This window comes from Anastrepha ludens, chromosome 2 (assembly GCF_028408465.1).
Source record: "Anastrepha ludens isolate Willacy chromosome 2, idAnaLude1.1, whole genome shotgun sequence".
NCBI lineage: Eukaryota > Metazoa > Arthropoda > Insecta > Diptera > Tephritidae > Anastrepha > Anastrepha ludens.
Window position 1 is genome coordinate 146,981,072 of NC_071498.1, and position 14,731 is coordinate 146,995,802.

At 40.0% G+C, this 14,731-nt stretch overlaps 1 protein-coding gene across 1 annotated transcript in view; it reads right to left on the minus strand.

Moving 5' to 3' along the window:
• Positions 1-482: 482 nt before the first annotated feature.
• The window catches only part of LOC128855536 (uncharacterized), an 83,569-nt gene continuing 69,320 nt past the window's right edge, over positions 483-14,731 (minus strand). The window contains exon 4 of the mRNA XM_054090511.1: positions 483-673. Within this exon, the coding sequence (XP_053946486.1) occupies positions 567-673 (107 nt within the window). The 3' untranslated portion in view covers positions 483-566. The remainder of the gene's footprint in view (positions 674-14,731) is intronic.

Below are 14,731 nucleotides of genomic sequence, written 5' to 3' on the forward strand. Positions count from 1 at the left end.
CTGCCACGCCTGGCAGCATCTCGTGTTGTGCCAGTCTCTTCGAGGCGAGCAGCTAAACGTCGCAGTGTTTCACCAGTAGGCGTTGGACGGCGAAGAAATCTGCGACAAAATTCACGTTGTGCCAAAGTCACCGACCGATTATTGGTCAAATAAATATTCAGCAATATTCGGCGTTCTGGAGCAGTGTAGCGTAACATTGTTTATTAACGTTTATTCTGCATGTGTTTACTACACAAATGTCAAAACAGAACTGACATTAGGGGCCAATCGCAAAGATCATAGCATTTTCTGATAGGAGGATTACTTTAGCGCCACCTGTTATTGTACATAGGTGAGACACTTTACTTGAAAATAGTTTTTTTTTTCGACTCAATTTGATGTGGGAAATTTAGAGTTAATTTACCAAGCAATATTTTAATACTATTAAGTCAATTAGAAAATTTAATGAAACTTCCCTTCTTTAGTATTATAAATTTTTTATTTATTTGAGTTTTTTCAATTAACATTTTTTTAACTACAACATTTAGTACATTTCTACATATAACTATGACTGGTTTCGGACGCATTCAAAACAAAGTAAACTGATGCGAGTATGGATTGCTGAAGTAGTTAAACGCTGTGTACGAAGTGGCAGGTACTCGATAAGCGGTGCTGTAGTATGCTTCCGCAGAATCTGAAATGAGAGATAAAGAAAAAGGGTTTTAAATATTAAAAAAAACTTTTTGTTTTCAATTAATATAATATATAAATCATCATACGAGTGCCAACTGATAAAGCAAAAATGCAACTCAGGTGCAATAAATCTTAAGCTAATAAACAACTTAATTTTAAGTGTCAATAAATGGTAGTGACCCAATGCATAACCACTTTACAATTTGAGTACAATGGCAGAAGTGTAGTCGTATAAAACGGATAAGTCAATAATTATTTTATGCTTGAATTAATCTTAGAAGCTTGCATGTAGGTATTAGTTAACAAACTGGTAACGCTTTACACCAATAAACGCTAATTACAGCACACGCGCAGTTAACTGCATACCTGAATAAGCACACAAATACATAGTCACATATGCAAGCATTGGCACGTTTTCTTACACTTCCAATTTGAACTTAAACATCTGTTAAGCACTTTGTGTTGTTCTGCTTTTTTTTGCAAAATTTTTTAATTGTACTTTACTTTCTGCTGCACCTGTCGCAAGCAACATTGCGGCACAGATGTTTGATCGGCTGTGGTCAGAGTGGGTGTAGCGGCTCATAACAGATTTTTGCTCTTAGCAACAAAGCAATTACAGACTACATTTTTTCTTTTTTTAATAGCAACACCTTTAGCAATTATAATCGGCATGCTGTCATCCTCCGGCAATAAAAACTGAATTAATAAATTTATAACTACATCGGAAAAGGGCATTAAGAAAACAAGTGCAGCGACTCGGATAGAATTGTAATTACTTTGTAGCAAACAAAAAAAAAAGAAAGGAATAGCTAAAGCTGCGCTGAATTTTACATGGAAGTAAAATGTGGTTATAAAGAAGATTGCGTGCCTTTCTCTGTCGATAATAATCACTTAATTCATTTATGATCCAGCCTTGAAGATAAGTCTCTCGATTGCGCCATTCGCTTTTAGTAAGTAAAAGTAGCATTTCTCATACTTCCAATTGCTCAGTACGTTAACAGTGAGGTTTAAAACCTCTTATGCATAGTTCATTGAGGGCTTATAGTAGTTGTAGGCTCCATATTACAGGGTTTGATTGAAAAGTAATGAGCCTTCACGCGCGGAGCGTCTGCCAAGCGATCAACCGAATCGGCTGGTGGGGGAAAATGATCGTTGGACCTTCCCCTTCCACTAGAAACCGGTCCCAGTTCGCTGGCAACAGCGGTGCAGTCAACATCGCTCCGCGCGTGAAAGCTGTTTTAAAGTGTGTTAGGATTCTGAAGTGGCGAAAATGCAGCGATCGACCGAGCAACGTTGCTCGATCAAATTTTGCGTAAAGCTAAACAGTTTGTACCTCCAGGAAGCACTGTAAACGCGGTATTTTACAAATATGTGCTCCTTCGGCTGAAAAACCGCGTCGCCCGGGTTCGGCTCGACCTCGTCAATAATTGGACCCTTCATCACGACAATGCGCCGGCGCAGACCGCCTTCCTCTGCACCTCAGCATTGGCCAAGATGGGGGTTCCGGTGCATCCCCACCCTCACTACAGCCCAAACCTGTCCCCTCCGGACTTCTTCTTGTTCCCGCACCTGAAAAGAAAGCTGAAGGGGAGGCGTTTCGACTCCATCGAGGCGATCCAAAAAACTGTGACAGGCGAATTGAACGCGATTCCGGCGGATGAGTTTAAAAAATGTTTGCTGCAGTGGAAGGACCGCTACCAGCGTTGTATTGACGCTCAAGAGTCCTATTTTGAAGAATATTAGTTGTATAAACCAAAAGGTTTAATAAAACTGCTTAAAAAAATAAGGTTCATTACTTTTCAATCAAACCCTGTATTCCACAGCTTGGTAGGTGTCCAAGGTAAAAAAGGCTAAAACAGTGGTGTAAATAAGAAAAAAAGAAAGCGGCCGGTAATAAATTGAATTACAATAATAATTTATTGCCTGCACTGGAACAAAACGGTGACAACATAATTAAGTTTCTTAGGAACATAGGAAACATAAAATACCTGCTCTTCAACAAATACCGCTGCGATGTCAACCACACCATCGAAAGCACTGTATGCGATATTAAGTTTCCTTCCGGTAGACCTGCAGGCAAGGTTCATTGCGTGCAGAGCGGCAATAAGGCTGAACACTTTAAGTAAATGATCAAACACGGATTATGGTCACGGTAAAATCGTGGCTGGCACTTTGGGACTTCCCGGACTGGTGGACTATGCACTCCCGCCTATACTTGCCATTACAGCGTTTACGACCCTCCTACCCTTAATGGAAGAGTGGGAACGGGACGATGTAAGACAAGGCGAGTATAGTGTCTTTCAGGCGGAACTGATGGCAATAATGAAAGCCGCGACACTGATAAAGTGTGTTGCGATATCCGGAAATGATATCTACATGATAAAATCCCTCACAAAACAGTCGACAAACTCCAAGGTAGCCATGAAGTGCCGCACATCTCTTAATGAGATGGCTGAGACATTTCACTTAAAGGAATAATGGGTTCCTGGCCATCGCGGCATTAGAGGTAACTGTAGAGCCGATGAACTAGCGAGACTCGGCACCAAATTGACCGATGAGTACATAGACAATGATATAGGTATACCCTTACAAACACGCAAGCTACTTATTCTTGAAGATATCGTAAGAGCAGCGAACGAAAGATGGAGTAATGAAACCATCGCAGAATCGGCTGGCAACTGTGGCCGACTCTCAATGCTACACGCACAGATTCTCTGCTAAGCCGAAACAAGCATAGTCTTATCACACTGATGTCAGTCATAAGGGGCCACTGCTTAATAGGTAGACACACGCAAAGGATGGGTGTGCAGACACACGACTTCTGTAGAAGTTGTCGAGATGAGAACGAGGAAGAGATAATATCGCACCTACTGTGCCACTGTCCTGCTCTATCCAGACGCAGGTTTACTATTTTAGGTAGACAGTTTTTTAATGAGTTGAAATATCTCAGTTGTGCAGAAATCAGAGATATTCTAAAATTTTTGAAAAGCATACACTGGTTTTAGGAGACATAGGGACACGCTCCCCACGCGACCTCACAATGGGCTATGAGCCTGAGTGTGTCCCGCAGGACAACCGCTTCAACCTAACCTAATCTAACATAGTAAGCTATGCAAAGTACAATGTAAGAAGTCGTCACTTTGTATCGTTGGAGTTTCGGTGATTGAAAGAAGAGTGCGCCTCAGTAACAAAGTGAAATGCAGAATAGTGTAGGCACCGGCGAATCATTACATGTCGAGGATGGAAGGCTCGACATATGCATTTGGGCATATTTTTTCTCGGTTATAAAGTATCAGAAGCTCCTTCCACGTTTAATTTTTCCTTCATTTTAGTAGTGTATTCTTTCATCTTCTCTTAATCCGTTCTGATTGAGCAAACCAATTTTCGCGTTCTCACAGCTGATATCACTGCCCATTCTTGAGTACCGCTGTTCTAAGGCTGTCTCTAGACGTAATTTCATGTTTCCATATGGCACGCTCTAAATCTGCCCACAATTGCTCGATCAGATGTAGACTTAGATTACTCTCTTAGAAATTTTTTGCATTTTGCTGTTGTTGTAAAATAAATTATGAGCTATTATTGCAATGTTACCTTTTCTCACTATAGAGAAGTGCACACGGAAAACAGTTCGCAAAATCTAACAAAAGCTCAGTAAAAACGAAGTTGATTTTTACGAACAATTTTTTGGGGCGTTACAATAAAGATCAATTTTTGATATTTTCCTGTTGTAAACTTTGAACATTTCGGCTCCTTAATCAAGTTGGAGAAGAAAATAAGGCTTTATAATTTTTTTTTACTCGGTTCACGCTTTTTCGGAAATACCCATTTGTAAATACAAATACGTATGTATATAATATATTAGGGCGGGTCGATTTAAAAATCGCTCATTGCTCTGTGAAAATCGTATTCTAGGGATAAAAATAAGAGACTTTGCCAAAGCAACCATACCTCTAAAACGAATTCTGATGTCCCCCAATTTGGGTCGAACGAAAAATCCCACTTTGACCCATTTAGAGTGCTCCAATCGAGTCCAAATGTATGACCGACCCCCACTAACTTTGGACGGCCGATCCATCCATGCCAGTGGCACATCCCCTGGAACTCCCATGGGGGATTCCCCATACAATCATTTCAAAATATCACCATTTTTGGCCTTTAAATGAGAAAAGAAACTAAAAAGTTCGACCCAAATTGGGGGACATCAAAATTCGTTTTAGAGGTATGATTCCTTCGGCAAAGTTTCTTATTTTGATCCCTAGAATACGATTTTCACAGATCATTGGGCGATTTTTTTGCCTCCCCACAAATCGACCCGGCCTAGTATAATATAATATATATTTCAAAATTTACATATAAAGGTGACATATACATACATACATGGATATAAATATATGCTTATGTGTATATACACATGTAATCATATGTATGGAAGCTTGGTATAGTTAAAATGAATGCATACAATATTTATATGGATTTTTTTGTTACATTTTTTTCAAGTACGTTTAACCCATAGGTGCTCAATGTCTTTGACAGCCCCTAGTGAAACTTTCCAAGGAATTTTTTTGTAGAACATATTAACCCTTTAATACCCAGTTTAAGGTTAAATAGTCACATAACGGTGGTTAAAATGTTCTAGAAAAAAATTTATCATTGAATTGTACTAAAAGTCTTTTAAGACGAAATTTAAGAAAAATCAATATTTGCACTGGATTGACTATATTATTTAATATGGGATTTGATGAATATTGCGAAACTTTTTCATTTGCAATTGGTTTGGTTTGGGTCCGAGCCGATGGCCTGAAAATTGTTGCATTGTGTAAGCGCCTTAATGCGATCGCCCATTATACCAGCAGCTTTACACCTTCTTCGAGCAGTTTCATCACTAATGTTTGCTCTGCTAATCTCAGCGGGATTCCTATTAAATTCTGGGCCAGAAGTGAGTAGCTCTCGCTTGATTTTTCTAATAATAACGGACTTCAATTTTCCAGGCCTTACTGATCGCGGTCCTTAGTTTAACGAATTCTTCTGCAAAATGCTTCGAATAGTTTCTTTTGACTTTCTACCCGTATTTTCAACAACTTTTCGTTTTTTCTCACACATTAGGTGAAAGCTACCGAAACCGTCGAATGAATGTTAAATTCCGAGTTAAGTATTGTGAATTCATGTCAGTTCATGTTTATAGCGGTTTGCACTGATTTTGTTTTTTTTTTTTGTTTTGAGATGTTGAATTATTTCTTTCAAGAGAAAGCCAAGTGTTTATAAATATGTATTAAAAAATAATCTTTTTTTTTGACTTACTACTTGGTAAATTTGATTTCCGAATACTTTCGTGAGGCACTGTATATATATCTATCTAAATCCGATATTAGCTATAAACTACTAAGTTTTTTCTTTCGCATTACAATTACGAAAGCGAAGATCTCTAGAGACCAGAGAAGATGGAAACAAACGTTGCCTAAGCCACTCTTTTGTTTTTCTTACCTTCAAACTCAACCACTTAGTGAAGGTGTGAACACTTACAGTGTTTTTAATGTACGTAATATGCTGATGCAATATCACTTTCCAGGTAATCAGATAAGCGTCGGCCTTCAACAGCCCTTATTGATAGAGGCGGTTGCCATAGTTGCTACATCTTCTCGGCATGACTGGTACGTTGCTAGATCTGTGGTGAATGAGGTCGCCATTCGATTTGCCATCAAATCTTTTGGCATATATCCTGCCATGCTGAAAGAAGGCGTAGAGTTCGTGACAACAGCCTTGAAGAAAATCTTCTCTGGCCTATATACCACGCTCTTGGAGTATGGTGAGGGTCGGTTTCATCCCAAAGGTTGGAAGAGACGACTACACCAGTCCCAAAGCTTTAGACCTATCAGCAGACGTCTTTCATGCTGAAAATTCTCGATCGGCTAGTGGAGTTGCACATGCGTCATAAGTCGCCGAAGGTTCACCCACTCTCTCCATTTCTGCATGCCTATCAAAAAGAGGGACTACGCTATGAGCATTCTTTCTAGACATAGAGCGGGCGTTCGATAATGCCATTTTCAACAGTATGTGTAGCTCTGATAGTAGGCACGGCGTAGACCGGGTGAATTGGATTCGTTCGATGCAGATGTTCCCCCCAAGGTGGTGTGCTGTCTCCATTGCTCTGGTGCATGGTGATCGATCCTCTGCTGACTCGGGAGTCTACGCACAAGCATATGTGGAGCACGTTGTCTGTTTGTTAAGAGGCCCTTCGCTTATGAGCATCTGCAGATAAGTGCAGAAAACTGTGGATATGATTGATCCTTGGTGCTGTCCTAACGGGCTATCGGCAAATCCCACCAAGACTGGTATTGCCCTCTTTACTAGAAGGAGGAAGCTTGATGGACCTGTTCTGTTTAAGCTAAAAGGAGTCACAATCCAGCTATTCAAGGAAATTAAATATCTTGGAGTAATTCTAGATAGTAAACTCCTTTGGAAGTCACACGTTAAAACAAAGACATCCAAAGCACTGACAGCCTTCTGGATATGCAAGGGTGTCTTTGGGAAAACGTTGGGTCTTTCTCCTAGGAAGATTCTATGGATCTACACATCTATGATAAGACCTACTATCACCTATGCATTAGTGGTTTGGGTGAGCAGATTCCCTCTCGTAGGAGTCAGGAGGACCTATCGAGACTACAACGCACTGTGGCCATCTGTTGCGTCGAAGTTTTTCCGACTACTTCAGGCCAGGCATTAGAAGCTCTGATTAGTCTACCACAACTTGATGTTCTCACCCAATGAGAGGGCTTGAAGGAATTATTACGGTCAATGCCATGCTCCTTGACTCTATGCCATCAGGAGTTGTACGAAATACAGTGTGGTGCTGCCAGATGCTCAATTGTGGTCGCACGCTAAAAATGAGTCCGGCAAACTCTGTTTTCGTTTTTTCACGGATGGCCCCAGGGCCGGGCACGGTTCCGGCTCTGGTGTCTACGTCGAATCCAGCGGGACAAAGCACACTTTGCTCTCGGAATGTACGCTTCTGTGTTTCAAGCGGAGGTGGAGGTCGAGAACCGATGAACTTTGTTGGGGAGAACAGATGGAGAGGTATATCTATATGTGTCTGCAGCGAGAGCCAAGGTGCGCTCATGACTCTAACCACTTCAAGGGTAGTCGAGTCCTGTAAATCCATGCTGAACTATGTCGGTAGGCAGAATAGCCTGATGATAACATGCATCCCGGGATACGTGGGTATCGTGGGAAATGAGACCTCTGACTCCTTAGCTAAGATGGGCTCTGAGGCCAATTTCTTTGGCCCATCAAAGCCACAGTTAGCAAATGGGTTACTCTAACCGACAAGCGAGCTAGGTAGGCTGAGAGAGGCTGCAGATGGACAAAACTGATGTTACCTGCCATGTCCGACCCACTGTCGTAGTTCCTCCTGTTACTAAGAAGAGGGGACCGTAGGCGGCTGGTTGGACTGATGACGGGCCACCTTCTATAGACGAAGCACATCGAAAATGTGGGCATCTCAGACAGTGCACTTTGCCCAGCATGTGGAGAGGAGGATGAGACGGCGGACCACTTTCTGTGCGTCTGCTCCGCCTTCGCTCAAATCAGGTATGAGGTCTGTATTAAGAAGCGACCACCTTGGCTCCTTGGCACTACAAAATCTGATCAGATTTCTTCGGAGGTCGAGTAGATTTACAGAAAATTAAAAAGGGAATCCGAGTGCAGTACAATGGACTTAAGTCTGAGTGCTGTATTTGCTAGTCTGCCCCGACAAAAAAAAGCAGAGGAAGAAGAACGCCTAATCTTTTGACTTAGAGCAACGCTTTAACTTCGAAAAAAGAAAGCTGTTACAGGAGTGCGTATGTATGTGTGTATATGTTTTAATAGCGATATAGCATGACATAAATTTCTGTCTTCACAGTGTAGAATCTTACATTATTTTATCTTTGCATAATTTTTAAAATATCGAGTTATGATCCAAAAAAATTTAGACTGCTTAGAATTTCTTTCACATATTTTTCAGAATTTTCATGCAGAATATATTTTATTGTTTCAATCTCAATGTTGACCGCTCAATATCCGTACCCATGCACAGGTATGCAGTAGTTATTATTGCTAGTACAGCACTTAATGGAAACCATTTAAGAAAATGTAAAACAAGCACCAGAGCCCCATTAGTGCCACATACCAAGAAAAATAAGTCATCTTACAAGCATTTAACTATCAATTCAATTCAACATTTTATAGCTTTTGCCATTAAATCCAAACATCAGAAAAGAACAAAACTCAACAACCGCACCTATTTAAGCATAAATTGCAATATTGATTTATTATTTGCCTAACATGAACGGAAGGTTGTCATATTAAAAGAACACAATCGTTTAAGTAATTTATGTGACTACTTACGTAGTCCTATCAGCAAAACAAAAAGACCAACAACAAAAAAACGTCACGTGTATTTCCAATATTTATTGGCACTTAAAAACTTCAACAACACCCACAACATACAGTTACCATTTAAAATGCTAATAAAATGAGCAAGTGGAGTCAAAGCTTAGCATCAACTCTGAACTAACATTTTTCGAAAAGAAAAGAAAAAATGAAATTTACACCAAACAGCTGCCCACTAAAGCCTCTCGTAAGCACAATCAGAAACGCAACAAGTTCGTAGCTTAAGTCTTTCGTTGTTACTCGTTGTTGCTAGACTACACGTGCCACTAATATGCAGTGGAAGTTTTTGTTTAACTGCATTTTTGTCTTGTGTTATTGTAATTGGTTAATTTCATTTACATAAAAAGTGAAGTGTTTGCATAACGATGCTAACAGGCTGAAATGAAACCACCACGAAAATGGTAACGGCCAGTGAAATCGGCAGGGAAAAAAGCTGAAAAAAAGCTGCTCAACAAAAGCAATAAAAAAGGAGAACAAAAATTTATGAACTATTTTGGGCAGCTCTCCTGCAAAATTGGTATTTCATTTAAAACTAATATTCGCAGCAGTGCGCGCTGCTCCTGCGCCTTTGGTTTTAGGCTATGCTTTGTCTTACTTCGAGAATCATTTCGGCGCATGCACACTTCAAATGGGCTGTCACTGCACAGTCTGCGAACATTCATATGCATTAAGCTGCACAGAGTTTTAGGACGCCGAGATTAATGCTCAAATGTATAGCACAAATTAAACTTCGGACTGTGCACATTCCGGCAAGCATCCAATGGCCACCACCATGGGATTGCCTAGCGCTCATGCTTCAGTTCGCAACCACCCACAGCAATGCTCTAATTGCAGGGGCAACTGCTCAGCTCATTTGATTTGCGCACACATGTCCTCACATGCAAATTTCCAACAAACGTAAAAAACCTTCTGCTGCCAATAGTTACAATACATACACAAACATTTTGTTGTTTTTGTTTTTTTTTTGTTACCTTGTTGCCTACCTTTTGCCAGTCATTAGGTCAATAAGTGTGTGAGCGTGTGCAATCACACAAAAATTAAACGGACAGTGCTTGCAATTTGTATGCAGATGAATGTGCGATGATAAGCAAATTTTAGCATTCTTGTGCAGTCAAAATTTCACAATTGATAGAAAAATTAAAATAAACAAACAAATTGACAAACGTACCACACAAAAATGAGAGTCAAGCAAAAAACACATCAATTTTTCAAACGCAAGTGTTAAAAAAATGACAACTGCCAATGTCTGTTTGACAGTCGCATGCAAAGTTAGAAATCAAAAATCGCGAAATCGCTAATCAGCCAACAAATAATTGACAAACTCAACACTACGCCCAGTTGATGGTGATTAGTTTTTTTCGTATTTTTTTTTTTTAATTTTTTTGTTTTGCTTTTTTCAATATTACAAATATTTGCCTACTCAGCCAAGAAATCGCAGCATAATATGTTGCTATAAGCTTATAATAGAATGACAAATCACTTATTATGGAGGCAAAAACATAATAAAAAGTTGAACTGGAACAGGTGCACAAGTAACTAAAAGTAGTTTGAAGCAATGACAAGGCCAACACTGGCAAATTGGTGGCAAATCGCAGCTCAATATTGAAGGCGCTGGTCTTCATTTCAGCGTTCAATTAACTCGAGTATATTTCGTCAAATAATGCGAAATATTTGGCATGATATAGGTAAGGTAGGTGGATAGGCAGGTAAGTCCGGTGGCCGTCGCAAATACACACTTAGACCTGTCATAGATCCATTGAGATACCGCTGGAACCTTATACTATGGGCTCCTTTTTAAACCATTCTGTTTCTTTTATGAATGAGCAAAGCTTCGTTAGTTTTAGATGCGCTATATCCGCCACATCTGGTAAGAATGCAGTACCAATAATGCGAAGCGGCCTTTTGGCTAAGCCTTAACACTCACATAGGAGGTGTCTGATTGTTTCTTCCTCTTCTGTGTGAAGACTACAAAAAGCATAGTATGGGAGTCCTAACCTTCTGGCGTGGTTACCTGCTCGGTTGGAGAATAAGTTCATAGCGTTTTTATATTTTCTTTTACTTTACAACGATTTGTATGCTGTTTGGCAAAGAGTAAGCTTTTATTCGATAATTCGATAGAGCTCTTTCTGCTCTACAAAACTATGTTCATTGTATATTTCAGTTATTTAAATTTTTATTGGTTTCGAGACATAAAAATTGAATACCCAGGAGGAAAAAATCAACAGTTTCGACACCTGCTCTTCTTTGCTTTTCATTGAGCTCAAAAAGCTGCCGAAGCAACTTGGATCATTTGCGACGTTTATGCAGAAGGTGTCATGGGCAAGTTTACAGCACGGAAATGGTTTGCAAAGTTCAAAAAATGGCAACTTTGGCGTCTATGACATGTCCTGCAGCGGAAGGCCTTCTAAATTCGATGAAGAACATCTCAAATCCCTTTTGAAGGAAAACGGACGCTGAACCAGTCATGAATTGGCGGTAAAAAAATGAACTGCGATCATAAAACGATTCTCAATCACTCTCATTCAATGGGATTTACCGAAAAATTGGGAGCCTGTGTGCCTCACGAGCTCAACGAAAAAAAATAAAGAAAGTCGCCTTCAAATTGCATCTCATCATATCGGCCGCCATCGAGCAACACGCGGTCATAAACAACGCTTTTTGTACCGACTCATCTATACATCAATATGAAACACAGAAAGAAATGGGTGACTACAGGAGATACGTCAAAGCGGAGAGTCAACCCGGATCTTCATTCAAGAAAATCATGATATGTGTTGGGTGAGACTGGGTGAGTATAATGGAAGCAGTGTGAGGGAAATTGCATGTCACATGCCATGATGCACTAGGAAATGCTTCAAAAGAATGCCACGGGCAACAAGGAGCTCTACATCGACTGAAAAGACCTAATTGATAAGGGCAGAAAATAGTACTTCACGACAACGCCAGGCCCATGTTGCACAAGTCGTCAAAGCCGCACTCTAAGAGCTCGAATGGGAGGTTCTTCAGCATCCGTCGTATTCTCCGGACCATGCACTGAGCGATTACTATCTTTTCCTCCCTCTTCCAAACCGTATGAAGGGCGTTACCTTCGGTAACAAAGAGGTCTTTAAACCCTGGCTCAACAACTTCTTTGACACCAGACCAGACGATTTTTGGCGGAACGGCATCAACAAATTGGTCGAGAGGTGGGAAGGTGGGTTGTAAACAGCAACAGCAAATATATAATTTCTTAATTTATTGATATAATTATTGTTTTTTGTTTAAATAGAAGTCTTCGGTAAAAACGATACGAACTAATTCCCCAGCCCAATATTAAACAACGACCAGTTAATACACCTATTAAACCTCAACAGGCTTTTTGAACGACCGCTATTCCATTTCGGCCATGTCTGTTTGCTTAGTTCGTATGTAGTCAGGTTTTGCCAAATTGTTTTTACGCTGTTGATGGCTTCCCTATCTATCAGTAATTTACAAGTGGCTATAGGTGCTTGACTGACTGAGTAAAGAAGGACTTGAATTGTGAATAATACTCTCATTTTTATCACTGTAAGCACCCTCTTCATAGCCGTGACCTCCGCTTGAAAAACACTGCTACCATCAGGTAGGCGAAATGATTGGTTAAACCCAAGTTTAACAAAGTACATCGATCTGTCTACTTTATTCCATCGGTACAGATTTTTATATACTTTTTTTTAACAATAAGTCCTCTTTCGAGGGAAACGCCGTAATGCAGAATTATTTAAGTTAATATCCTACAGAAATCCGTTATACCAGGGATGCAGGAGAATTTTTTTAAAATTGACGTGTGCTCTCTACTCTACTCGATTGCTCTCAATCTGAGAGCTGACTTGGCAGCTATTTGCTTGCCGAATTGCTCTACACATAATAGATTGATCATAATGTTGAATGCCCCAGTATGTCTAGTACTAAGGGCCCCGCAGATGCAAAGACTGGCCATCCTTTGTACATGATCCATATTCTTTTTGATGTAGTCCCTATCTAAAGCCGGACACAATACTAGTATACCGCAGGTTAGAATTGGTCTTACTATGGCTGTGTACAACCAATATACGATAGAAGGGGAAAGACCCGAACTTAGTCCAATTAACTGTTTACAAGAGTAGAGTGCTATTGTCCCTCTTTTTACTCTATTTCGACATTTGACTTCCATCTGAGTGTTCTGTCTAATATTAGACCTAAGTAGCGGGATTCATGACAGTGCCGTACCACCTATCGTTGGAGGAGTTATTTCTATAATTCTATGTTTCGTTCTACATAAGATGAGTTCAGATTTACTACGGTTGACGCTTAGCCCATTTGCTTTTGCCAAGTTTTCAACCATGCTTCGTAAACCTTGCATGATTTCACAAAGTGTATTGGGAAATTTCTCGCTTACTACCAAACGAAAACATCTGATAAGAGGGGATAGCACTTCCCCTTGAGGTGTTCCTCTACTGACTCTTTTTATGATCTTCGAGGCTCCTAGGGCTGCGATCACAAATCTGCTCATGAACCCATTTTTAATGAACTTGATCAAAGTCTCAGAGATCGTGAAATCGATTAGTGTCTTTACTACGGTACATATATATTACGGTAGAATATCGTTGAACGCGTCCTCGATACTAATTAAAGTTTCTGCAAAAAAATAATGTTTCAAAAACACAGCTCTAATTTACAGTCTGTCGGTCTAGGACCGACAAAATTCAAACTTAAGGTGCAAACTCAATGCAAGTTGGCTTTGCTTGCTTGACTTCGATAATTCTCAAAAATGAGTAGAATAATACCGAAATTAAGGCGAATTGAGTACCATAGGTGGCCACATTATTTTTCTCGATTTTGACAAGTCTGACGTCAGCTCCCTTTCCAATACAAAAAAAAAACGAGCAATTGAAATAAAAGGAGGAGAAATTACATTTTTGTAGAAATTCAGTGGATTCAGTGCTTTCGCCCACTCTTCCTCTTCTTTTGGTTTGCTTATTCATAGGCTGTTATGACACTGCTGCTCTCATTATCACACATTGAAGAAGGACTTGCAAGGGCTAAGGCAAATTCTGAACGGAATCGCTCAAACGCATTATTCAAGGACGAATTTTTCTTCTGAGGAAATAATTGCATACGTCGGTCCTCATGTACTGCTTCCAGTTAAGGCTCATGTTTGGGCTTCTTTCTGGCGAATTCGGAAGGCGCAGTCTTGTATTCTATCACCTTTGCTCGAAGTACGGCGAAATTCTATTGGTAGCGCTTTTGACATTAGGAATTGAACACCTCTGCCGTCCATTTAATTTGATCTGGTGAAGCTTCAGTTGGAAATTTCATGTTGCAGACAGAGGGGAAGCGATACCGAATACGAAGATAAAGACGTTTCGTTACTGCCGGTAGCTCAGAGCACAAATTATTTTTTATTATTTAGTTGGAGTAGTAGTAAAAGGCTAGCGGTACTGGGAAAACCTAAATAAATGCCTGGTTTTTACAAATAATGAGGTAATTAGTGCAGTTGCTCCAAATATTTAAAAATGGAAAAAGGTTCACAATCACTGTGATTGGCGCGTTAACTTCAAAATTTTTACTATTAAAAGAAAAATTCGCGAAATGTTAACATCCAACCAGCTTCTAGTTAACATCCTGATTCAAA